The sequence below is a fragment of the Uloborus diversus genome, unplaced genomic scaffold (assembly GCF_026930045.1).
Source record: "Uloborus diversus isolate 005 unplaced genomic scaffold, Udiv.v.3.1 scaffold_94, whole genome shotgun sequence".
In the NCBI taxonomy this organism is placed as follows: Eukaryota; Metazoa; Arthropoda; class Arachnida; order Araneae; family Uloboridae; genus Uloborus; species Uloborus diversus.
The window spans coordinates 241,780-267,693 of NW_026559165.1; the positions used below are offsets into that span (position 1 = coordinate 241,780).

The 25,914-nt window shown below is 32.0% G+C and overlaps 1 protein-coding gene across 1 annotated transcript in view; it reads right to left on the minus strand.

Annotated features, from left to right (window-relative positions):
* Positions 1 to 4,017: 4,017 nt before the first annotated feature.
* Positions 4,018 to 25,914, minus strand: part of LOC129234035 (transmembrane protein 104-like) — a 31,600-nt gene continuing 9,703 nt past the window's right edge. The window contains exons 4-11 of the mRNA XM_054867941.1: positions 22,988 to 23,123; positions 21,481 to 21,550; positions 21,313 to 21,377; positions 18,483 to 18,513; positions 18,301 to 18,400; positions 15,979 to 16,084; positions 12,799 to 12,892; positions 4,018 to 8,917 (exon numbers count right to left, since the gene is read on the minus strand). Of these exons, the coding sequence (XP_054723916.1) occupies positions 8,136 to 8,917; positions 12,799 to 12,892; positions 15,979 to 16,084; positions 18,301 to 18,400; positions 18,483 to 18,513; positions 21,313 to 21,377; positions 21,481 to 21,550; positions 22,988 to 23,123 (1,384 nt within the window). The 3' untranslated portion in view covers positions 4,018 to 8,135. The remainder of the gene's footprint in view (positions 8,918 to 12,798; positions 12,893 to 15,978; positions 16,085 to 18,300; positions 18,401 to 18,482; positions 18,514 to 21,312; positions 21,378 to 21,480; positions 21,551 to 22,987; positions 23,124 to 25,914) is intronic.

Below are 25,914 nucleotides of genomic sequence, written 5' to 3' on the forward strand. Positions count from 1 at the left end.
GTGTTTTTATTTTGAAAAATAACTAAATAATAACTAGAATAGTATCCTGCTAAATTAAGCCTTTTAGTCAGTCTGAGAAGAACAAACAAATATTGAATGTAACTAGATGAAAATAAATGAATATGATTGTAAATTCCTATATCTAAAAAAAGGATCATTAACAAAAATAACTTTTTTTTTTAAATGTTTTTAAATAGGAATCAATACATTCAAAATGGACATTTAACTCAATTAGTTTTCAAGCATTTAAAAACATTTAAAATGAAAATATGTAAACAAGAATTTCTGAATGATAGTTTGGGATTTACATATGCTTACTTTACGTATGTGCCAACAATAAAAATCAGCATTAATTGCATAAATCAGAGGTTCCCAACCGGTGGTTCGAGAAAAAAATATTGTAATGGCCGAGTTTTAACATGCCTGTTTCTGATGAAGTCTCATGTGTAAGTGATTTCAAGCAAATTTTGCTCCTTTTTTATTCATTTTAGTTTCACACATTCGATACTTTTCGCATGAAAATATTCGCATACATGCTGACATATTTTACACTTAAAAGAATTTAGCCTGTCATTGCAAAGCACCGAAATTCAGATTACCATTTGAGTCTGACGAAGACTTATCGCTCTTCTCGTGTGTTGAGTCAAAAATTCATGGACGTGAGATCGCACTATTTGTGCTATAATTTTCACACTACATAGACTACAATTTACTTCGCTTTATTGTCGAAAAAGAGAAAGAATGGCCAGCAACTCAAAAATACCACAGGAAGTGTGGAAAATTAATTGCTTTAGAAAATTTTCATGGGTGAAAGTTTGGTAGTGTGAGGTTTCGCAGTAAAAATGAAATCAACGGAATTTAACCATGCAACTTAATTTGAGCTATATTTAAACAAGGAATTTATGAGATTTGTGTAGAAAATTTCACTTGTAGTAAGTGAGCTTAAAATATTTGTTTTGTTAAAAATCACCTTTTGTATAAAAATTAGAGCAAATGCATATAATGAAAAATAGAGGCTTCTATTATTTTTCAATATTCGCATTTTACTCCGCACTTATAGTGTAATTACAAGAAAATTCTTCAGCAATCAAACGATTAATGTGCGCAGTATATCCTTATCAACTAGGCTCGTAGTCCTTTTCAAGAAGACTTAAGCTCAGAGATTTTTCTAATTTTACTAGAAGAAAAAAGTTAATTTAGTTAATCTGAGACAGCTCCCTGAAAGATATTTTAAAGATCATTCTTAATTAAATTTTGATTTAGTGATAGGAATAATGACTTAGTGATAGGAATAAATCTACCCTTGTGTCAGAAAAATCTCAGCCAAACTTTGAGCTCTTTGCTCCACAAATATTCCATTAAAATTTTTTTTTTCAAAATAGATTGAAGCCCAACACTGAATAATTGCTGTGTTTATTTTTTGGTGAATTTGTTTTGTATTCATGTTTTTGCAATCATTTTAGTGAGTAGCAATATTTGTAATTCTATGTTTTGCAATTATGTTTGGAGCAGCATTAAACTTAAAAAAATCTCCCAAATTTTATTGTGTATGTGTGTGCACGTTTTTTTTTTTATTTTTGCTTGGTTCTTATTACCTAGTACCCAAGAGGTTCGCCAACTTCTTTAGGAGTTTGGAAAGGGTTCTCAAGGGAGAAAAGGTTGGGAACCACTGGCATAAATCATCAATTTAATTTTTATTTATCAAGAACAGATTTCAACCTTTTATTTTTGGTTCACATAATCAACTTTCACCGATACATCAAAGCTTCCGGATTTACCAAAACTTTCAATCCGTAACATTTGAAACTGTATTGTGCATAGTACAACCAGTATGGGTTTATCATATATTTTGGATTTTCAAAATCCATTGGAAGGTGTAGTTTTTTAAACATTTAAAAATACGTAGGGCTAAATATATCTAAGGTTGTTTGAGCAAGTTGATCCTTTGACTTTCAAAATATATGTAATACAGGTCTGCACAGAAACAATATTGCACATACACAGTGTTTTAAAAGTTTAATTCAGAATTGTAACTAATAAAAGAATTTCTTGAGGTCTGGTCAAGTATTTTAATCAGGTACTTTTTTTACAGTAGTTCAAAGCCCAGTGATGAGTTAAATTTAACCTGAAATAGTATTGTTATCTCAATTATCTTCTGGAAAAAAAATCAGGTGCACTAATTTGTAATTTGTTTAAAAAGTTTAACAAAAGTTTTTTTTATTTTTTATTTTTATTTGTGTGCAATCTTAGAAGAAACGAGTACATTACCCTGTCTGGCACCTTTTTCGGAAGCCCCAAGTTTAACCTTGCTTCATTATATGCATAAAATATATTAAATTGAAAAAGTTTCAAAAGTACATGTAACACGGGCTTAATTTTCCTTAAATCAAAATAATTTCCTGATAAATTACAAAAGTACATTTTGCAGACACATGGTAGCAATTGAAAATACCTTGAAACATTTTTATAAATTTTAAATTTGCAATATTAATGAAATAATTTGTTTAAAAAAATAATTTTTTTAGGAAAGAACAATTTTTTTCACAACTATATTTGAAAATATGTAACACAATTGTGTTACATATATTATGTATTGCACATGTCATTGTATGATTTTATAATATAGGCTTTTTCAACAGTATTTTCTCATGAATCTATTTTTACAGTTTGGAATTTCCAAATGTATAAAAAAACATCAAGCAGTTGTAAAATTTATATATTTAGTAACTGACTTCTAATTGTATGTTTGATGCATGAACTCGTTTGTAAGTAATAACAAATATTTTGAAAAGACTTGCTTTCTCTCAGAATAGGAAAAAATTGGCTTTTCTGCCTATATGTTAAAGCTCAATTCGCAAAAATCTCTTATGTGATTGAGAAAAAGGGATGTCATCTTTTAAATCAGTGCACCAAATAGAATAAAAAGTCACTCATTACTGTACAATCAGTTTTTCATAACCCGAATTTTGTTTAATGCATAAACTCGTAGTAACTGATAAACTTACAGGTATTTTGAAAAGACTTTCTTTCTTTCATAATAGGAAAAAAAAAAGGCTTTTCTGCCTATATGTTAAAGCGCAGTTGATGAAAAATTCTTATGTGATTGAGAAAAATGAATGTAGTATTTGAAATCAGCGCACCTAATGTAATAAAAGTCACTCATTACTGTACAAATCAATTTTTCATAGGTCTGTGTAATTTTAGACCATAAACACTTTCTGTTTTCTAACTGTTGCCAAAATCAATTGTCTTTTTACTTTGCACCGTTCTCGATTATTGGCATAGATAAGGACAAAAATCCTAAGAAAGCAATAAATTTCATGCTTGCTCCAGAGAAGCCTTGATTCAAAACTTATGATTACTATTAATATTATACAACAATTTTTTTTTTACAATGGGTTTTATATTTAACCATGCAATGGGGAAATTACATGAAATTTACTGTTTTCCATAATAACTTTTTTAAACTAAGTTTTTTAGGAATAAATTATAGCCTATGTTTCTTCCTGATAGTGTAGCTATCTATGGTGAAAAAATGGTCAAAATCGGTGCAGTAGTTTTGAAGCCCCCGGGACAGATTTACAGCAGTAAACTACAGAAGTAGCCATTTATGTATATAGATTAAGTGTATTAGACTATGAATTAAGGGGGAAAGTCAGAAAAGGCTTTGTTCTGGGTAAACAAATATCCGGGATAATCAAACTTATGCAAATTTTGACAACATGACATGAAATGTAAACTTAAAACCATTGGAACGTTCAAAATGTTATTGATGCAAAAGAAAGAGAATTACTATGGATATTTTCCAACAGCATTTTTTCAGCACATGCGAAACTAGCGAACTCCTACCTACTTGTTCAAAATATTTTGTGAGAAAAATACAACAACACTACTATCAGAAATTTCCATTCTTACAAGCATAACAATTATAAAGCTGGAGCTGAAATTCCAAGTTTTTACTGGAGAAGAGACTTTTCTCCAAAATTAAATATTTTGAAAGGGTCATAATTTTTTCAGAGAAAGAAATAGTAGCAATGCTAGTCGGCTTTTTAAATCATTTGTGCATTTTTGTTGCAAAAGTTTGCATTCTATGTCACATTTTTTCCACACTATCCAAATATTTAAAAATTGCTTTCATTTACCTCACAAAATATGCACATATTCTAAAATGTAATAAAAGTTTTAAATCCTAATCAGGTATAATTTCAATTTTTGAAAAATAGTATAAAAGGAGAACATTTGTATGATTATTTATTCTTTTTTTTTTTTTTTTTCAATAGTACATATCAGTAACTCTCTACACGTAAGTTAAAAAAAAGGTATATTTCCCCACTTCAATGAAATACTTTGAACCTATTGTGGGTGGAGTTTTTAGTCACTTAGAATGTTTTCAAGAAGGGTTATCTAAGAAATAATGGTGGAAATCTTGCCATCTTGTCTTGAATTTTGGCTGCAGTAAAATATTATGCACTCTTATATTGTAATTGAACAGCTACAAAAGTAATAAATAAAATATTATAAAAACTAATAATCAATAAAATATCATAAAAATTAATAATAAATAAACTATAGAATATTTCAGCACATTGTAACAAATCAAATATTATGGAGTTTCTATTAAATTATGGTACTGCTGATTGATAGTGAAATGAAACAAAAGTCATAATTCCTGACGTGTAGTAAGTTGTTCCAAAAATAGTGTTTTCCAGAATAAAAATTGAAAAATGAGTCGTTTTTAATACATCATCTTTTAATATTGTAGTTTCTTAAATTTGATCAGTAAAAAGGAACTTAAGATTGTAAGATTTTTTTTTTTCGAATAACAGTAATAACCACTCAACAGTTTTTCAATTGAGGCATTGAAATTGAAAAGGGTGTTAGGCAGGGATGGCTTTCTGCCAACAGAAAGTAATTTTTGCCGTGCCAGTGGCAGAAACTGGTTATAACCGGTTTCTGGCAAAAACTTAAAAGCATCTTTAACAACTCAAGTAATTATTAAATGACTAGAACAGCGGTTCCCAAACTTTTTAGGTCAGGGAACCCTTAGTGATTGGCTTTACTTAAAGGAGCAACATTTCTGTTTGTGACAAAAAGACAAAATGTTAACGATCTAAAAGTCAAATGATAAAAACGAAAAATGATCAGCATTCGATTACTTTCTTCTGCATAGAAGAAACTATTGATTAAGTGAGAATTTTTGCATTTTGGCAGATTAGCAGGTTTTAAGGTGCGCTGAACCTACCTTAAGCATTTTTGGAAATTATCTGTCCATTTGTGTTTAGCACGCATTTCACCGATTTCTTGAGGGGGATCAAACTCGAAACATAATACATGGAATTGAAAGAAACGCAGTAAGCACATGCATCTTCATGTGAGCTGATGTTGATTAATTTTGCCACTAATCTCTTCAGAGATTAGTTCCAAAACAAACGACTTCCACTTTTATCGTGACTGCGATCTGTCAAACAATAAAACAAAGATTCGCATAAAAATTGGTACATATACGTACCTGAATAGGAGAGGTGCAGATAAATTTTTACCAACAATCATTCCAAAGGGTTGTAACAACAGAATCTTGTCATGTATTACTACTTCTATCTTGAAAAAAACTGAACTACAAGGAGACCTCAAATGAAACATTTGTGGATTCGCTTTTGATTTTTGCACTTATTGCTCAAAGGAAGGACTTTGAATGCTTTTTTCCGTCCAGCATGACTGATATTCTCTTTTATTATTCAGTGTTTATGCATTGTGCATTGTTAGAACTGTGCTGAGGCACCTAAGCAATCCAAAATGGTTGCGATGACACATACATTTGAAATTCCTCAAGAGAGCAAATTGCGTCAACCTGGCTGACATAAACTGTTAAGTTCAAAGGACCCTGAAGGGTATACAAAAATGCTTATGGTAACTCTTTTGTACAGTTCTGTGATCGACATATAGGGGCCCCAAATATGCACTTATCGGCCCTCAAACCAATAAATCTGTCACTGGTCCTTTGTTCCTATCACAGAGGTAGTTTTACTATTTTTTAAAGGGTCCTAAAGAGAGCTTTTTTTCAATGCCTGATCAGGTACTAAGTAACACCTGCCCACTATCGCCAAAGGTATTGATTTGAGATGGAACTTTGGAAGACTTCCACCACAACTGATGGAAAGTGCACTATTCAAGTTATTGCTCATGGTGGATCTTCGACTGTTGTCAGTATCGAACCGTGACTCTTAAGCTACAAACTCAGTGTTTTACTGAGCTCGCCCGTGTCCGCAGCATACTATTCAACAATACACCGAAAGATTTTGAAAAACTATGAGGGAGTATAAATAAAAAATACTACCTTCAATTTGAAATAAGACCCTATTTATGAAGACATAATAATCGTTGCAACAGTTTTATTACTGTCCCTGCAACAAATTATATAAATATAAAGAATGACATTAATTGTAAAATTTATAATAGCAATGAATTTTTTCTTTATGTCGGAATGTTGAGTACAACATACAGCAGGAGCATAATCCAAGAACTAAATTTGTTTTTAGGTATGCATAGGCTGGAAAGCTTTTGTATGGATAGACAGCATATTTTATACGGAAAAGTAGTGATTTTTCTGCCTACTCATGTCTTCATAAATCTTGCTAAATAGTCTTGATTGGAGAAAACGAGATTTGACAAATTAAACTATTTATGTAGCTTTATTAAGAATTTTCTTCAAATCACATGGTATTTACTTCATTATGACATGGCGATGCAAAACACTGTGACGATTACTACTTCAAAAACGGAGCGACATTTTAGATCCTTGATTATTTCATTTTTCTTAAAACGAGTGGAAAATAAATTTATACAATAGCTAACTTGAAGCGGAACCCTTCTTATACTTGGGCATAACCCAAGGTTCCGCGGAACACACTTTGGAAAATGCTGGACAAGAAAATCTTCCGCCAAAGTATGACGGCTGAAAATTGCTTCTACATTTGAATGAACCAACTGTATGTTTGATGATATTTTGATTTTTTTATTGTAACCCTAACTCTCATGGATGAACACTCAACTCCAGTAGATAGCGTTCATTGAAACTTCATTTCATTCTTGTAAAAAATAAAATTCTATGCCAGCGCCCTTGATTTAGTTCAGAAAGGGAACTTTTCAATTGCAGATGCTCGTAATATTTGGATTAATCCAATAAAGTACGAAAAATCATATGGGTGTTCAGGACAGAGGAGAGTGACCTACAGAAATTAACCGGCATTATTGTTTGTAATTTGCTCGCTTATATCCTTCATCTAAATTGCTTGTGATTGAAATCATCATGTGCTTCAAGATGAAAGTCCCAAAATTTTACTTGCCAATATTAACCTTGATTTTGTACCTAATATCACAGCTTTGCAAAACAAAGTGGCCCAATTTCTTGAAATTTATTTTCCAAGTCAAATTTTGACCACTACCTCAGCTACTGCATGGTAGACCAGTTTTAAAAAAAAAATGCAATAGAAAGTTTCATGAACTTTGCTTGTTCCTTGACGCAGTGCCTGCTAACTTTTCTGTTGCAAGATTATTCTATATTTTCTCATTTCTGCATATTAAATTGAAAACCTGTTTAGATTTTTGAAACCACCTTTTTGAAGAGGCAAATGCAGGGTCTAAAGAGTGTAACATTTGATTCTGAATTGTCATAATATTGTAATTAGATTGTGTTTTGGTAAACAATTTTTTTTCCATGCATTCTCTACTGTGTGTCAATAATTCTTTTGCCATTTTGTGAGTTTTTGCCAGTTTCTGCAGCAAATGTAGCAGCCATGCCGGTTTTAACCGGTTTCTACCAGTGGTTTTAACCGCCTCAGCAGAAACATGCCAACCCTGGTGTTAGGCCAAAAAATGGTTTCTTCTTGCTTAATTATTCCAAATCACAGATGTATTCCATTCTTCAAACTTATGAAAACTATATGCTGGCAGAACTTCATTTAATAAGTTTGAATTCTACTAGCATATAATTTTCATAAATTTGAAGACTAGAATACTTCTGCAATTTGAAAGAAAAAAATAAGAAGAAACCATTTTCTGAATTACACTCTTTTCAGTGTCAATGTCTCAATTGATGACCCGCATTAACAAAAATCAGTTGGAAATAAATACTTGTCTTACTTTCCTTGGATGATATGGTTTACTGTGACGAAAACGATGCACATAAGCGCCCAAAATAAAACAAAAATAATCCACGCTGTGTGTCTAAACGGTGAAGCATGTTTATTTTTTACACCTAAACCTAGAGTGGACAGTACATCACGCCTAGAATAGTAAACTAACAATGCTGGAACAACATATTGTATGGCAGCACCAGCATAAGATCCTGTTATGCCAACTAAAATTGTTAAATCTTCTGTTATGAAAGCAATCACCACAGGTGGTATCACAGCTAAAATTGGAAACAACAGTTTGTCAACAAATATACCATAGTTTTTGTTGTCTTTTAAAAATAGAGATTTCAAATTATTTCGTAACGTAATAGCTATTATAGGGAAATTTGTACTAAGTGTGAAAACAGGGAAGAGAGCTAGAAAGTAACGAATGAAAGAAAAGTTCTGCGGGATAATGCTCTCCCCTGCATGAGTGTCATTGCAGTTCTGAGGCTCAAAGTTCAGAGTATACATATCTTGGAGTTTCTTAAAAGTAAATATACCAGTAAACGAAAGCAATGAATAAAAGAAAAGAATTAATAAATAATCTGCAATAAATAATCGCAGAAGACGGGATTTGTTTTTGATTGGAGTTATGAGTGATGGCAAAGAATGATGACACATAAAGGAATATACACACACTCCAAATAAATTTGGAACTCCTTTGATGCTTGCAACACTTGGATGACCTTCTCCTTTTCCTTGAATGAGAGCTGTAGCAGCAATAATAATCATGGTAGAAAAAGCTGTTGAAAAAATTAAATATGCATAAATTTGGGTTTCAACAAGTATGAAAATGTCATTATCAAATCTGAGAAGGCATACATAAAAATTGCACATTTATAAGCATTAAAATATTCACTAATAAATAGTTTTAAAACAATTAAACAAAAAAAAGGAAAAAACTGATTTTAGAGAAATACGAGGGGGGATCCAAAAGTAACCGGATTTTTGTTCTAAAATATTGATATATTAGTTTATTCATTCTTTTGTCTCATTTAAATTGCTCACCTTTAGGTGAAATACACTTGTTAATTCTTTTCTTCCACTGTTAGAAGCTCCCCTGGAACTCTAGCTTTGACCATGTTCAGTGCCCGTTGCGAAGCAGTTTTTATGGCCTCTACATCATCAAAACGCTTCGATTTCAGAATTTTTTTCATCAACAGAAAAAGATCACAGTGGGCTAGGTCTGGCGAATACGGGGGTCAAGGAATGACTGGCCACCTCTGAGAGGCCAAGTAGAGGTTAATTGTGAAGGCTAAGTGTACGGCAGCGTTATAATGGTGAAGGAAGCAGTCTACTGATCGGCCCACACGAGCTCCAACTCACTCTTGTTTCTTCCAAAGTTTCGGCAATCGTAAAACGACGACTCTCGTTGATTTTTTGGCGGATTTTTTCAACGTTTTCATCATTTCGAAACATTGAAAGGCGCTCAGAACGAGCATGATCTTCAACACCTCATGCTACCAAGTTTAAAGCGTCCAAACCACTTGAAAAATTGTGTACAGCTTATGGCATCGTTCTTGAAAGATTGTTGAAACATTTGGTGAGCTATTCTGCTGCCGACTTTTCTTTCAACCGTTGCGAAGCATTTTTATAGCCTCTACATCATCAAAACGCTTCACTTTCAGATTTTTTTTCATCCTCGGGGACAGAAAAAGATCACAGGGGCTAGGTCCGGCGAATACGGGGGTCGTTGAACGACTGGCCACCCCTCAAGCGCCAAAGTGAAGGCTGTGAGTACGGGAGCGTTATCATGGTGAAGAAATCATACTTCTGATCGCCCGCGCGAGATCTAACTCACTCTTGTTTCCTCTAAAGTTTTGTCAGTCGTAAAACGACGACACTCGTTGATTTTTTGGCGGATTTTTCCAACGTTTCCATCATTTCGAGACGTTGAAGAGCCCTCAGAACGAGCGTGATCTTCAACATTCGTGCTACCACGTTTAAAGAGCCCAAACCACTCGAAAACTTAAGTACGGCTCATAGCATCAACGTTGAAAGCTTGCTGAAGCATTTGGTAAGCTATTCTGTTGCCGACTTTTCAAACAGGAAGCAAAATTTCAAGTTTACAGTTTATTCTTTCAAATCTGTCATAATGAGTTCGCAGGCGTAAAGCAACAACACCTGAGAAAACCAACACTACGATCAGACGTTATCAACTAAACTGAAGCCACTTGCACAGCTGGTTCGTTAAGGTCTTTACTTGAGCCATCTAGCTGGAGAACACTCTACAATATCTAGGATTGGCATCGCAACATTAGTCCGGTTTCTTTTGGGTCCCCCCTCGTATATACCAAAAAGCTTTGTTTTTTAATGGGAAAAAAATATTTATTGAGAAAAAACAAGAAGTTAACAGCAAAAAAAAAAAGAAGAAGATGCATTAGAACATTTCAAACAATGAAGGCAGATGAATAGTATAGATTTTTATAAGGTGTTTCTGTCTCTGCAAGTAAAGTTACACAAGGAAAGATTTTCAATAGCAATCTTAGAGAAAAGAATTCCAAAAGCTTTTGAATATTTTTCTCCCATCTGAAAAACATTGAGTTGAACTTGTTTCTTAGTCATCTAGTAAAAAGGTTAAAACAGCGATTTTTAAATGTCTAACTGTACACCGAACTCGCAATTTCACACAACATATTACTGTCTGAGAGGGTAATACCTTATAATTAAACTATTCTTGTGGGCTAGAACAAGTAAAAATTCAATATGTTTCAAAATTTCCTTAACAGCATAGAAAAGCATGGGAAAAAAGAGAGAATTACTAACCAAGAATTGTTCTTATGATTACTTGATGCTATTTTATTTATGCATGTTTTCTAGAAAAATGCATGAATGTTTGGCTCTAAATTTGTGCCATTGTGACAAATCACAGATTTTTGATTTGTAACACTGAACAAAACAATGGCCCATAAGGGAGCCACGTCTGGACCACAGACCATATATTGGCCATCACCGATTTAGAGCCACGGAACAAAAAAAAAAAAAAAGATTTGTTTCAACTCCGAACAATTTTTTCAAATATAATTCACTCCTAATTCAACAAAATTCAGAAAAATCATTACAATAACTCACTGACTCAATTATTGAGCAAAGAAAGTAATAAGTTCTGTTTGTTTTTTCTCTCTATTATTTCTAAACAGAACATGTAACATAATGTGACCAGAATTTTCAGACTAAAAATCAGGATATATAACTGGCTAGAGGAGATGGGGGGGGGGGGGGGGGGGGACAATGTCTTTTTTTCCCCAGAGGCTCAAATGTCACCAAACTGAAGATTTTTAGATCTCATATGACAAATAGTTTTAAATTGAGGCCCCTCCCCTCCCCCCTTCCCTGGCACATACAGATTTTATGAATTCAGCAATTATTCTTTAGTAAATGAGATATAATTCAGATATACCAATAAAGAACTCAAGTTGAAAAGTAGCTTAATATAGTGTCAGTTACAGAAGCCTACAGCAAATTTACACAGCTGTCAGTCCTATTTACCATTGGAAGAAATTTTTATTAGCATATTTTCATCACCTCTCGAAAATTCCTTAAGTTAATATAAAAAGTTTATTTTTGTCAAAAGAAGATATTTTAAATTTAGCAATGATTGTGTACTAAGAGTTGAAAAATCTAGTACATTTATATTTTTCCCTATTGGAAGGAACTTGGACAGAAAAGCGGGACTTGAAGGTAAAAGTGGGACATTTTCGCAGGGCATTCAGCGAGTGGGACTGTTCCACTAAAATCGGGACATTTGGTCACTTTAATGTAACATTACAGTAAAACCCCTTCTAGAGAACACCCCTCTTATGCGGACAATTTTTAATTCCCCGATTCCAAAGCAAATAACATTATTAAACCCTTGTCCTGCGGACACCCCTCTGTTGCGGACAAAAAAATTTCTCCCTGTTAGTGTCCGCATTAGAGGGATTTTACTGTATTTATAAGCGTTATATTTTTAAATGCTCAAAATTATAATTTTGAACAGAAAAAATTTCACAAAGCAAATTGTGTTCTATTTTAAAACAACAGAAACAAAAAAAATTTCGATCATATCCAAATTTCTGGTACCTAAAATGGATTAGGCCCTCTTTATATCTAATGTTGAAGGTAGTTTTAGCTCTGAATCCTAAACAAATTTAGGTGTCAGATGTCATAAATTGACAACTGACGGAAGTTATAAATGTTTTAGATTGAAAAAAATGTAATTTTTAACAATGCAAAGTTATTCAATGTTGTAAATAGATTGCATGTAATAGTAAACAAAGATTTTTTTTAAGTTTAAAATTATACATATTTATCGTATTTATAGTAACTTAAATTTGCTTTGTCCTTTTTTACTTTTGTCTATCAGAACATACCATAAAAACAATTGGTGATTTTTTTTTTCAATTTTAATTATTATTTGAGGAAAAGGGGATAATTATAAAGGAGAACACAGATTAGAATAGAATTTTTCAACAACATAATGTTCCAGCATCAAATCCAGTTGCAACTAAGAAAGCATTTGTAAAGTTAAAAACTAACCAAAAGATCTTGCATTTAAAAATAATAGCATAGAAAAAAATCACACCACACATCAACTAAACTCTTACTTTTATACATACACAAACATATTTCCTTACTGACTTACCTAACCATCTCATGATTGTTGTAAAAATTTGCAAGTGTTTTGTCTTTTGAACATTAAAAAAAGTGAATGGACCTAAGCAAGCTAAAAAGGCAGTCTGAAAAAAAAAAAGAAGGAAAGTTAAAAATTTTTCATTTTTCTCAAAACTTAAACACACTACAGGGTGGCAACAGGAACAGGAAAAAAAAAGTTCCCTGATTTTTCCCTAATTAAGTTCACCAAATTTCCCTGATTCACTTTACCAATGATAATAGTTTCCTTTCTTTGCCCTACCTGAAAAGCATTGCATATTAAATAAAATGCAGTGTTTAAAACGGTTTAAGCCGTTAACTAAAAATATATTTTGAAAAGATGCTCCTTTTTTTGGTAAAAATAGTTATTAAATTATCTACAGAGAATTATAGGAAATCTAAAACAAATAATTTACTTCAAGGAACCAGTTAACATAATTATTCTAAGAAATTATTAAACCCACTCTTAAAGACATATCTAATCATTATAAAACTAAAAAATTTAAACGGAAATAATCTTGAACTGAACTTTCAATGCAGTATAATTGTTACCGCAAGAGTAAGTGATAGTTAAAGTATAGAAGTAATGTAGTTCTACTTACGTAAAAAATACTGCACCTTGTGCAGGTAAATGGCAATATATGCGGAAATTAGTTTTCGAAATATTTGAAGAAATGTGTGGTGGATTCAGTACTAACAATAGGAAAATGTTGGAATTAGACATTTTTTTCGCGCCTCTTTTTCAGCGGAAACCAAATAAGCGAGTTTGTACAATAAAGTCAACGTACCATAGATGGCAAAAATGCAAAAAGAAAAAAGAAAACTCTGCAGTTTCTGCCCTTTACCTATACACGGCAGAATAGACATATTTATGTAAAACAAATTGAAATCTTCCAACAACCAGTCATATTGAGCTATTCTCCAATCAAAAACTTAGGTTTCAATGAATAAATACAGTATTTTAACTATTAAAAAATAATAAAAATATTTACTTATGTACACAACTCTATTTCAAATGATTTCATTAGTTGTTGAAAAAAAATCTTAAATTACTTTAGTTACAAACAACATTGAAAACCAAAACCAATTATTATTTTCAAAATGTATATGTATATGGTTTAAAGTCTGAAAACAGCCCTTCGAGTAATCTGAAGTAATAGGGAACAATAACATGGCAAAAAAAAAAAAAAAAATTAATTTTATGTCAAAATTAATTTTAGCAATTAAATTAAAAATGCCAAGTGATAACTTTAAAGATTTTTTCAGCATTAATTTAAAAAACAAAGATCCCTTCTTTAAATCGTGATATAACAGTATGCTAATTACTTCAAGACAATGAGTAAAAGCATAAAAGCAAAGTCATTAATGACGGCTTCTTCTTTGCCTGTAGTGTTGTTTATTTTACATAGCATGGAATGCACGAATTAAAATTCAAGCTAGGTAAAATATAAACTTTACATACACAGAATCAAACTTAGGAAGCTCATCCTAAGATTGAATACTTTGACCTTGAAGAAAAAAAGATGCACAAGTATTCGGCCCTGTATAATCGCACCTCATTAATTTTACTTTTTTAAAACAAATAATTGGCGGAAAATTCGTAGGGAATCAAAGTACTTCATTTTGCAAGGAATTGCTTCATTTTGCAATTTTTTTCTTCATTTGATCAATTTTCCCTGATTTTTTGTTATTTTTTCAAAACTCTCTGATATTTCCCTGAGTGATAAAGTTCTCTGATTTTCCCCTGATCTCTCTGATCTGTCGCCACCCTGCACTACTTTATTTTATTATTGTCTATTAAATAATCTATGTTTTTTAATAACTCCAAAGAATGGGTGCATTTATTCATGAATCATATAAACATGACTATCAAGTATGTGCATTAGAAGCAATATTTCTTAAATTAATAGCTATTTAGACATTTTCCCAGACATATAAAAGTATGGTAACGGTAGAGAATTGGCTCATTTTCCATACAAAAAATTGCAAAATGTTGCCAAATGGAAACCAAATTCATAAAATCATTTCTGTTGCTACATTTGTCGCCAACTTCGGGAGCCAAATGCTTGGTGATATACCACCAAATTAGTCTGCATTGAAATTAACACTGATTTGCCCCAAAAACCAAGTAAAAGATCCCTTATCCCTTCTGAAACATTTGAATGCAACCAAAAGAGGAGGTGCAAAACTAGACCTTACTCAAGGCCTATATACAAATTTTCCACATTCTATGGCTTACCATTTTTGAGTTATTTGAGATACATACATATATGTCATCGCCTCAGAGCAACAGTTAAGATATCTAATCCCAGAAATAACACTAAGATATCTTACTGTTGCTCTGAGGCGACGGTATGTAGATATGTACATACAGACTTCTTGAGAAAATTTGTAGTAATTAACTCAATGATAGCTAAAATGGATGTTTTAGCTGACCATATATTCTTAGATACATATGTATGTGTGTACAGACGGAAAAAATGCTCAAAATTCTTTCAAGGGTCAGCAAAATGTTCATATATGCTTAAATTTGAGTGAAAAAATTTTCACAACCACAATAGAGTACAACCTTGTTTATCTGGACTAACTGGAAACAAAGGCAATCCGGGTAATTGAAAATCTGGAGAACCGGAATAGTTGAGTAATGAGCAAACACTTCAAAAAGGTAAACTTACCATTTACAATAAAAAACTGTTTTGTAACAAACTTACACAAAATTGTTTACAAGAAATTAAAATATGTATAAATATTTTTGCATGATGCTTCTCAACAAAGAGTTTGTCTAATGTCTTTCACATCAAACTTGTTTGATTAGAGTATGGGCACAGAAATACCAGAGATCTACATCAATAGATAACAAAAAGAGCAAATGTTTGACATTCTTATAATTACATTCTTGCAATGATAGTTTAAAGACTATTATCTAAGTGAATATAAAACTAAAAGAAAAACAAATCTTCAAATTCGATCCAGATATCTGAACTCTACCTTTCTAATTTTTAGTAATGCCCTTTTGGAGCAAATTAAAAAAAAAAAAAAATGAAAATGATTATCATTCTCAGTAATATGAAGAGATAAAAATTCCAAGGAAAGTAGCATTCATAAAACCCACTAATATTAGCGTCACTAGTATTAATATAAGAAATGTAGCAACAATATTCTCAAATCTTACCAGAAATATAAAATATGCTTGACCTCGAGTAACAGAAAGGGAATCCCAGCATGCAATAGTACCATTTAAGGTAGCATTACAGATGGCATCTTCAGGAACATAGGTGCTGAAAATTTAAAAAAAAAAAAAAAAAATAGCAAATACATAAAATATCACATGAGAAAAACAGTATATTTCAGTTAATAAACCTAACATGCTCCTTAGGATGGTAAACATAAACCATGATTTTAAAAAAAAGTTTGAATTTAGAACCTTTTCAATTCCACATTTGCTAGTTACAGCACTTTAGCTTTAGCTTACAGGTATCAGGGGTAACCCTCTCCCCCCAAGAGCAAGGAAACACACTTTCCAAAATATATCACAAGCCTCCTCCCCTCCAAAAAAGCAAAAATAAACCACAAAACACCCCTTCCCCCTAAAAATTTCAATGGCAGTCTGCCAAGACCCCCTCTGCCCTCCTAGGCAGACACCCCTGCAGATATTAAAACTATACACAGACAGATCCATAAGTATATACAAGCCTCTTTCAACCTCCACATGGCCCAACATAACAGTCAGTAAATATAAATATGCAAGAAAAAGAAGGACGGATATAAGAGAGGGGCTATGGGAGCGACCACACCTCCCTTGAGGAATCTCGCACCAGCGATTTTCCCTAATTGAAGTCATGTTTTAAGCGAACTTTGGTGAGGAGAGAGGATTTTTAAAATTCCCCAGGATCCAGAAATATTACGAAATTGAAGTTTTAAAATTTTAAATACCTTTTTAACGGAAAAAGTTCCTCCAAAAGAAAAAATCGGGGGTCTCCTTGGATAAATCTCTATATTTTAGTTGTTTTGGGTTAAATGCTGTGGAAGAGTCCCCCCCCCCCCAATCGCCCCTCTTTGAAACATTTCTGGATCCATCCTTGAAGAAAAATGAGTAAGATTTCAGCTTTTCTTGTGACAGGAAGGTGATATCCGGTTTTTAAAGTGTTTATGAAGCTGACGATTCAAATTTACAATAGAAACAATAACAAGACTTTTAGTGACATTAAGATTCTTCTCAAAATAGAAAATGTTTTTCAAAACATTTATATTTAAGACCCATTGAAATCACTCAAAACATGGCAGTCTTTCTAATATTACCAAATGAATTCAGAAATTTTGGTTAGAGTAGTGATTTTGATAGGGAGTTATGTAAACAAGGCAAGTTTGCAATAAATTTTTGGGAAGAATTTCGATCAAGCAATTGTTGTCGTTTGAAGAGGTGGTGTGTTTAATAGGAATGCTCCCTCATAAGGGCATACATAAAATGAAATTTCGATATTAATACTCTTTATCTACTGAAACTTAAAATTAGACAAAATGCTATGAGGATCATGCCTTTCACATATGATTGGTTAAATCACTGGTTTTAATCAGGATCAAAATACAGCCAAAATTGAAAAACAAGAAAAATTTATGTACCTGTCATGTTCAATCAATAAAAGTGGCAAATAATAAATAAAAGAATACATGCACCTTTCACAAAAATTGAACATATCACAAAAATCTCAGTTGTATAATAGCTCATTTTAAAGAGAATTGAGTTGTCATTTTAATTTGACTTGTTACTTGAATACTTTTTAAGCATAAAATATTTTTTCACAAAGCTGTAAAATTTAAACTTTTTGAGGTATATTTTTTTAAAAAAAGTTTTTCCCTCTTGGTAATTCAAAAACATTATAAAATGTGACTTCAGAGTAATGTTGTAAAATGTAATACAATACCCTGGGATTGTGCTTAGAGATGCTATTTTAAGTCTGCAAAAATTATAGAGCAGTTTAAACAGAGCTTCAAACCATAATTTATTTCCATTTGGTCAACTAAACATTATATTGGTTCAGTTCCAGTTTTCGATCTACCAAAAATAATGGTTTTCAGTTTTATTTTAAGAAAATCTAAGAAGATCAGGTGGAGTTCTTTTTTTTTTTTTTTTGCTTGATTTGACGTGAATTTGACGTCATTTCAGTTTAGAATTTGATATTCAAGATAAATGTCATAAGTACCAATTATTGAATTAGAAAATTGTTCAAAATTTAACTTACTAAAATGTGGACATTGCAGTAAAAAAAAATTAAAATAATGTGAACTACTGTTCTCTCTCTAAAATTACTGGGTTGAATAATGAATAAGCACTTTATTTGTGACTTGCCTCTCGACCCTCTTACTCATATTCAACTCTTTCTTTTTGGAAAAATTGATGAATCATTGTATAAACTGAAGATAGCGATGTAATTTCTAAGGGCACTATATATGTTTTTTCACTAATTATGCAAATTTATGTAAATAAATAACTCACCAGGATACATCACGAATTGATTTTGAAACTGCAGCAGCATATATAGCAAGATCTCCATATAAATATACAGCTATGCAAATGTAAAAAATATTTACACCATCTGAAATATAAAAAAAAGGTTAACAAAACAATACTTTGAAACTAAAATTTTCTTTTGAATATAATTATAAAATGCAACTTACATTTATTAAAAAATAAAAAAGCCATCTTGCCCTGTGAAAAATAAATACTATTAATGATTAAAGCTTACAAATGAGAAAATTTTCATACATTAATTGATAAGCTTACCAATGAGTAAACAAGAATAAAAATTTTAGAATGTTGTAAGAATATAGACAATAGTCCACTACCTCTTACATTCAGTCATAGACGGCTTGTACGGGTGGTCAAGGGGGCAACTTTTCCCTCACTTTCAAGAGTATAGGGGCCTTGCTCCCTCACTTTTTACAGTTCAAAAGACACTTTTTAGGGTTTGATAGATTTTTACTTGGCGGATTGATTTATTTAATGAAAATACAGTAGACTCTCGTTTTACACAGGTTTATTTTATGCAGTTTCAATTATATGCGGATGAGTTTCGGTTTTACGCGATGCAGCAATGCAAACAGATAAAATTTTCTCCTCTTTCACAATCCAAACTCCTAAAGATTGCAGATTTATGTGTACAATGCTTGAAGTACTTGCAGAACCATTTTGGTCAAATGATTTTATGTTGCAGAACATATTAAAGTATTCTGCTTTGAGGGCTGTGAGAAAACACAAGAACAAGTCATCAAAGTTAAAGCTCCATGAGATTGTTGACGCTGTTTTTCCTCTATGTAGGAATTGATACCTGGATTGAAGCTGGATAGTTTATTAATCTCAAATAACTCGCAACATTCAATGCATTTCTATATTATTTTTAAGAAAAACTGCAGTGAAAAGTCTCATTTAAATAGGTAGGTTGTCGAAAAACCCCTCAAGTGTCTCAATCCTCTGGCTATAGTCATGCCAGTTAAAGGATGAACATTTTTAACATGAAACAATGGGTGCAAGTTTGGTGATGTATTCAAGACGGAAAATATTTTCAGCAAGGCATTTGTGCTTAAGGAAAAATTAATGTGTATAAAAGTTGTAGTTTTTTAGCAATGCCAGGTTTTTGAATCTGTGTTTGATTTGAGTTTTAAGCCTTTAAATTGTAATATTTAAGCATTTAGATATTGTAATTCCAAAAAATCTAAAAACCACCAATAACGGGGGTCTGGGGGTTCCCTCCCAGAAAATTTTTTTTAATTGAAGTCCAAAAAACGCAATGGTAAGCAATTTTGGTAAAATTCAGGGAAAGGAGGGGTTCAGGGACTCTTACATCAATTGTTTAAGACAGATAGTCCCAAAATCAAAATATTGGGCGACCTTCCTTCAAAAATATTGGAGAAAGAGGGGGGGGGTGCGCTCTGGGCTCTCCCCGAAATTGAAGTTTTAGAAACGAAATTGTACTCCATTTTTCACACGTTTATATGCTTTTTGACTGCATTATCGAAGGGATGGAGTTCAGGAACCCTCCTTCGGCAATATTTCAAAATTGAAGTTCCAGTTTTCGACAATGTTGGATAATGTTAGGGGTAAAAGCATTCGCAGCTCCCCGCATTTATTTTTTTGCCGATCATAAACATTTTTATTGCAGCAATAAAATCGCTTGGGACATAAGATTTTCACTTTCGCAACATAAATCAGTTCTGATGGGAAAGACTACCCAAGGTAGCCCCAACAAACCAGAAAAGAAGGAAAGGTTGGGGAATGTATGGGCGACTAATGATAATGGACTAGCACCTTACAGTCTAAAGTGGCGTTTTAAATATTTCAGCATCAAAAAATTTTTGGAAGAGAACTCCCGAACCCCATTCCTCTGAGTTCACCACAAATGTCCTAAATTTGAATTTTTAAGGTTTCAGTTTCTTAATTTTTTTCTAGGAATAGTACCCTCCTTATTTATAAACATGACTTATGACCGTCTAAAAGTTTTAATACTTTAGTTTTGGAAACTTTTTGAAAGAAGCTTCCTATACCCTACCTTTTAAGTCATCCGAAGACAGCTCAAAACAAAGAAGAATCAAAAAATCAGGGAGAATAGCGAGCAACACCTCAGTCTGCAATGCAGTGAGTTGGAAATAACAGAAACCTAAAAAAAAAGTCAAACGGAGCGAGTCTAAAAGCCACTCATCCAAGAGCATGATGCAAGCAAAACAAGCCCATGGCCAAAAATGGAGAGAATGTCAATGTAAAGGAAAATGGAGAGAATGTCGATGTAAATTCAATTCGTGGTTATGGAGCAGTCCAGTAATTAAAGCATATTTTTCACACACTTTTTTTTTTTTTTTAGAGAAAAAACTAAAAGAAAAGTCAACGAATTGCTATCTGTCCCGACCTCCGTCTTGGAAATTTTGTCGAAGACGGAAATCCCTCCTGCGACGGAAGGTCTTGCACCCATGCTTGAAGCTTGAAGGTATTAGTAGTTTCTTTCACTTTTCTTTAAGGTAGTTTCTGATTCACTAGATTTCATCTCTTCAATTATAGGGGGGAAATTCCTAAGAAATATGAAAAATCTAAATCTTAAAATTGCTTATTGGTTATGAGCCAACGGGAGCTTTTGAGTGACGGTACAACTAATAAGTGAATTTTTGCAAAAACTAAAAACAAAAAAAAAATTAAGACCCAAGATATATTTTGGTTTAGATTCTCGACCAGTGTCCATGGCCCAGTAACATGCTGTTCGCAGCCCATAGGTTAGGAACCGCTGCTCTAAGTTAACATTTAGGATTTGATTTTTGAATCAGATGTGGCTTTCACACATGTTGGCCACAACTGTACTTTTTGTTTTCTAGACAAGTTTTACTGTAGCTTTTCAATTAAAATAAAATAAGCAGCCAATATCTATGTGTAAAAAAAAAGAGGACATGGCAATTTTTTTCCCAATAACTTCCCTTCCTAAATGCCTTGATGAATTCTTCTAAAACTAATAATTTAGAAAATTACCATTTCTATTCTTTCTGTTATGTTAAAATATTCAGCTGAGGTTTCAGATATGGTATCAACAGAGTCTGAAAAAAATGCAACCTATTGATAAGCAAGGATAAATATTTAAATCAATATAGCTAATTCTTAATTAAAAAAAAATTACATGAAAGAAAATAAAATGCTTACTACTCAGCAGTAAAGGTACTTTTTCATTTTCCAAAGAATTAGATATTACTTCATCAGTTAGAAATTGTTCCTAAATATAAAAAAAAAGAACATTTAGAGTTTTAAAAAATTTTGAAAGTGATATAAACTTATATTGATAATAGAGAAAATATAGATAAATAAAAAAGTAATACAATGAATGAAATCAAGCCTGAAAACAATCACACCTTTTTAAAAAATTTGGAAACTTCAGAATGAGGTCCAATACAAAAAGTGACAGGCACAAAAGAATGCATTTTTTCCTTTTTGTATAAACTTGAATGTAATACAGTAAAACCTCGCTACAACAATATTTTGGGAACCAAAGAAATATATTGTTGTAGAGGGATATATTGTTATGTCGAGGCCCTATACATATTTTGGGAATTAAATAGGTTTTTTTTTTTCATTTTATTTTAATGTATAGCATATCATCGCCTCAGAGCAACAGTAAGATATCTAATCCCAGAAATAACACTAAGATGTCTTACTGTTGCTCTGGGGCGATGATATGCACTATCTAGGTATAAACGTGTTTGGGTGATTCTCCAAAATTCTAACAATATTATGTCTCACAAGCTTAACACAAGGATTGTTTGGCCTAGATTTTTTTTTTAATAGCTAGAAATAATGTTTTCGATGTTATTCCATTTCTATTAAGCAATAACTCATTCATTTTTTCCTACAAAAACTTATGAAAAATCCAGAAAGTCACTCTTTTGGCGCGTCCCCATTCGCTTTCTCAAATATACTTAAATAGTTAAAAAATGTTATATCAACATTTCACAAATTCGATTTGTAGTGCTAAATTAAACATAATTAAAGGCGTAAAATAGCATCGTTAAACTAAATTTAATTATTTAAAATTAGTTCAACAAAACAATACAAAAAACAACAAAGGTACGTCGTTTTAAAGCTTGTCCCCAGGTTTCATGTCATTTTCCTGTCCTAGTAATGAGGTCTCTTATAGATTTACAAAAGGAATATTTAATTTATTTACCACAACCCTGTTTATTATTCCCATTTTGTTGGATTCCTTGAGCATTATATTTATATGATTTGTCTGCTGTTCTCACCCATTTTTGAACTTCTAAGTTTTAGTATGTAACATTTTTAATAATTCTTACAGTGGTGAGTGGTGGAAAGGAATAAATACATAATAAGCAGAAAATCTTCTCTTGTCAGAAAAAACGGAAAAAAGGGCAAAAGTTGATAAAATAGGATATTTTTCATTATTTGAAAACCAAATTATCGTAACAAAGGGGGGATGAAAATGTAAAAAAAATAGTTTTACTGGAATTTATTGCTGTAAAGAATATTGCAATATTAAGAAGAGGATAACATTAATTCCTATGCGAGTTCACCAGGACCACAAAATATTATCGCAGTAGAGGGATTATCGTTGTATCGGATAGCATTGTAGTGAGGTTTTACTGTACTATAAGATTCAAAATATAGAGCAATACAGTAATTTTTCTATCATACTAACTACTAGCTGCTGGCTATTATCTTCATTCACTTCTTCATCTGTTTTCATCACCTTCTTCAAATGACGGACTGTGCGACTGTGAACTAAAGCATTTGCAGCTGCCATGGATTCCGTAACAAAAGTAACAGTCACAAAGCTAAAATCAAAAAACTTACTGTAGGGAACACTTTGCAAATAAAAATAAATAAATAAATAAAATAAAATAAACAAGCACAAGTTTGCACACACAAAAATGAGCTTGCACATCATTTGCAACAATAGGAAACAACGTAATTCAAGCAAGAATTTGCAAACTGATTGCAGACACTTGTATTGGGGTTTCAGGGAATCCATTTTAGGATGAAAATTAATTGCTTCTCTCCAAAAGCTCACTTAGTTCAACTGAAAAAGTAGTTCCTTGAAACTCCAAAACACATGACTACAATCAATTTGCTAATTTGTGCTTGATATAAATTGTTTGCTATTGTAACACTTTGTTGCACAAAGGCATTTATTAATTTCTTCTTACACATCATATATTTGTAAGACTTCAATTCAAAGCAATTTTTATGTGACCTTTGTAACAATACAAGAATAAATTTTGTATGAACAAAACTTGAAAAGTCAGACTACGAAATCATCTCAGAGTACTTAATAAGCGTTTAAGTTGTCTCCAAAAAGGCTTAGGATCCCTCCCCCCCCCCTTTCTTAAAAAATAACATTTTGGTTAAATGTTTGATATTTTAGAAAACTTTTGAATTAAAGCAAACTGTTAAATAGTCAAACCTAAAACTAAAATGCATTATGAAAAAATACAGTTGTCCATTTAATGCAAGCTGAAGCTAAATGCTAATATGCAACTAATTAGCTATAAGACATTAAGTATCGTGCTGTATTTTTTGTCACCTTCTTCAATATATTAACCTTTTTATTACTATAAGATAAAAAATAGTTATCGTACAAAATTATTTATGCAAAAAAAAAAAAAAAAAACAACAATGGTTAGATAGTAATCCCTTAACATTTTTGAGGGCTACTTTATGAAAAAACCTTGCAAACTTTAAAATTAACTTTCTACAGAAAAAAAAGGAACACGGGAAAAGAAAAGGAAAGTTTCCATAAAACATCAATTAAAATAAAACAAAATCTTGAAACAGGAGCACATTTATTATTTATGAATAAAATACATGTAGAAGTTAAACAAATAAAAAAAATGGGAGTAAAATTTTATCCATTGAAAGAAAATTCAAAATATTCAGCAATTTTTAATTACTTAGCAGAGCTTATCCATTTTGAAGTGCCTCAAGGAAAAGCACAAGGCAAAACAGTTGTCTCAATTACCCATTTTAAACTTGACATTCTCCAACCATCCTGCCCCCCTCCCCCTCTTAGTTTTTAGCATGAAGCATTAGGATTACCTCAGTAGCAGAAATGTTTTCAGTAGTCTGCGACACAGATTAAAATTCGAAAAATGGTCTGCATAAAAAACCGACATTAGATCAATCATAGAATATAAATGTTCAGAGAAATGCTTAAAAACAAGATGCTAATAAATTACATGCAACCTGTGCATTGCATCTCTGAAAACATGATACAAATCTTTCGTAGCTAAAAGTACTTTTTCTTCTTTTTTTTCTTAAAAAATGTTAGGTTTATTTTTCTCCAGCTAAGAAATATTCAGTAGACTTTCTCAAGAATCTGCCACACACATCACAATATTGCACTGCTTTTGCTACCAGGAGGATTACCGTCAGTGGCGCACACAGGAATTTCTCCAAGGGATTGGGTCTAGGATTGAAGATTCACATCCCAGACATTTCTCATCCAAACATATTCTTTTGATTTTATTGAGTGTCAAGAACAAAAAACGTCTAAAAAAATTATTAAATAATTATTTAGCATTAGTTAATACAATTAGTTTATGAATGACAAATACCCAAATCAAAATACCAGAATACACACATATGTATATTAATTGCGTAAAACGCTTTCGTAATAGATAACCTGACAACTTGAACATTAGCACAAATAGCACTAAGCTCCGCATGAAAGTTTTCAAACCCTCCCCAAAATTATTTTCTGGTTACGGCCCTGATACTTTTCTCATAGTTAAAAATAAATCAGCAAAGCAAAAAATCATCATTATAGAAAAAATTTCGTTCACACACAGTATGATTTTGTAGGGGAAGAAAGGGATATTTTGTTTTTCTTTCATGTATTAAATCTGAAATTGTTGTCTTTGCTTGAAATTAATTTATGTACCATAACTACATGCAATGGATTATAGTGAATTTAAAAAATTCAAAGGCCATGGGAGGGGCCAGACCCCCTGTACCCTCCTCTTGTGTGCACCACTGATTACCATACATTACTACACAAGTGGAAGAATTGGGCAGACAAAGGCTTATACAAATACAAATGTGACGACTAGCAACAGGCTCTGGGAGCAGCTAGGCTGATCCTAGTCAATTTATAAGTCCCCAATGAAGATCAATGCCCCTCTTAAAGCTATCCACCCCCTTGCTTATTACTGCCTCTTCCGGTAAGTTGTTCCAAGTGCCCACGACCCTATTAAATAAGTAATTTTTCCTAATTTCCAGGTTAGCCTAAGATTTGAATACCTTAAAACAATGTCCTTTTGTCTTGCTTTCTGATATGGAAATTGCCAAAGATATGGAATACTAATGATAAAGAATTTATCCACATTTCACAAATAATGCCAGAGAATAATTAAAAAAAACATTACAGCTAGTTTATTCATTGAGAGTATATAAGAGTACATTGCAAATCATGATCGTATAGTTTAAAATGTTAAAGATTAAGAAATGGCCATTTTGAAAATATGATATTAAAAGATGCTGATCAGCACATGTATGGTACACAAAAGTAAAACATTGTTTAAGACAATTACTATTCAAATAAACTCATATATTTTATAAAACAATGAT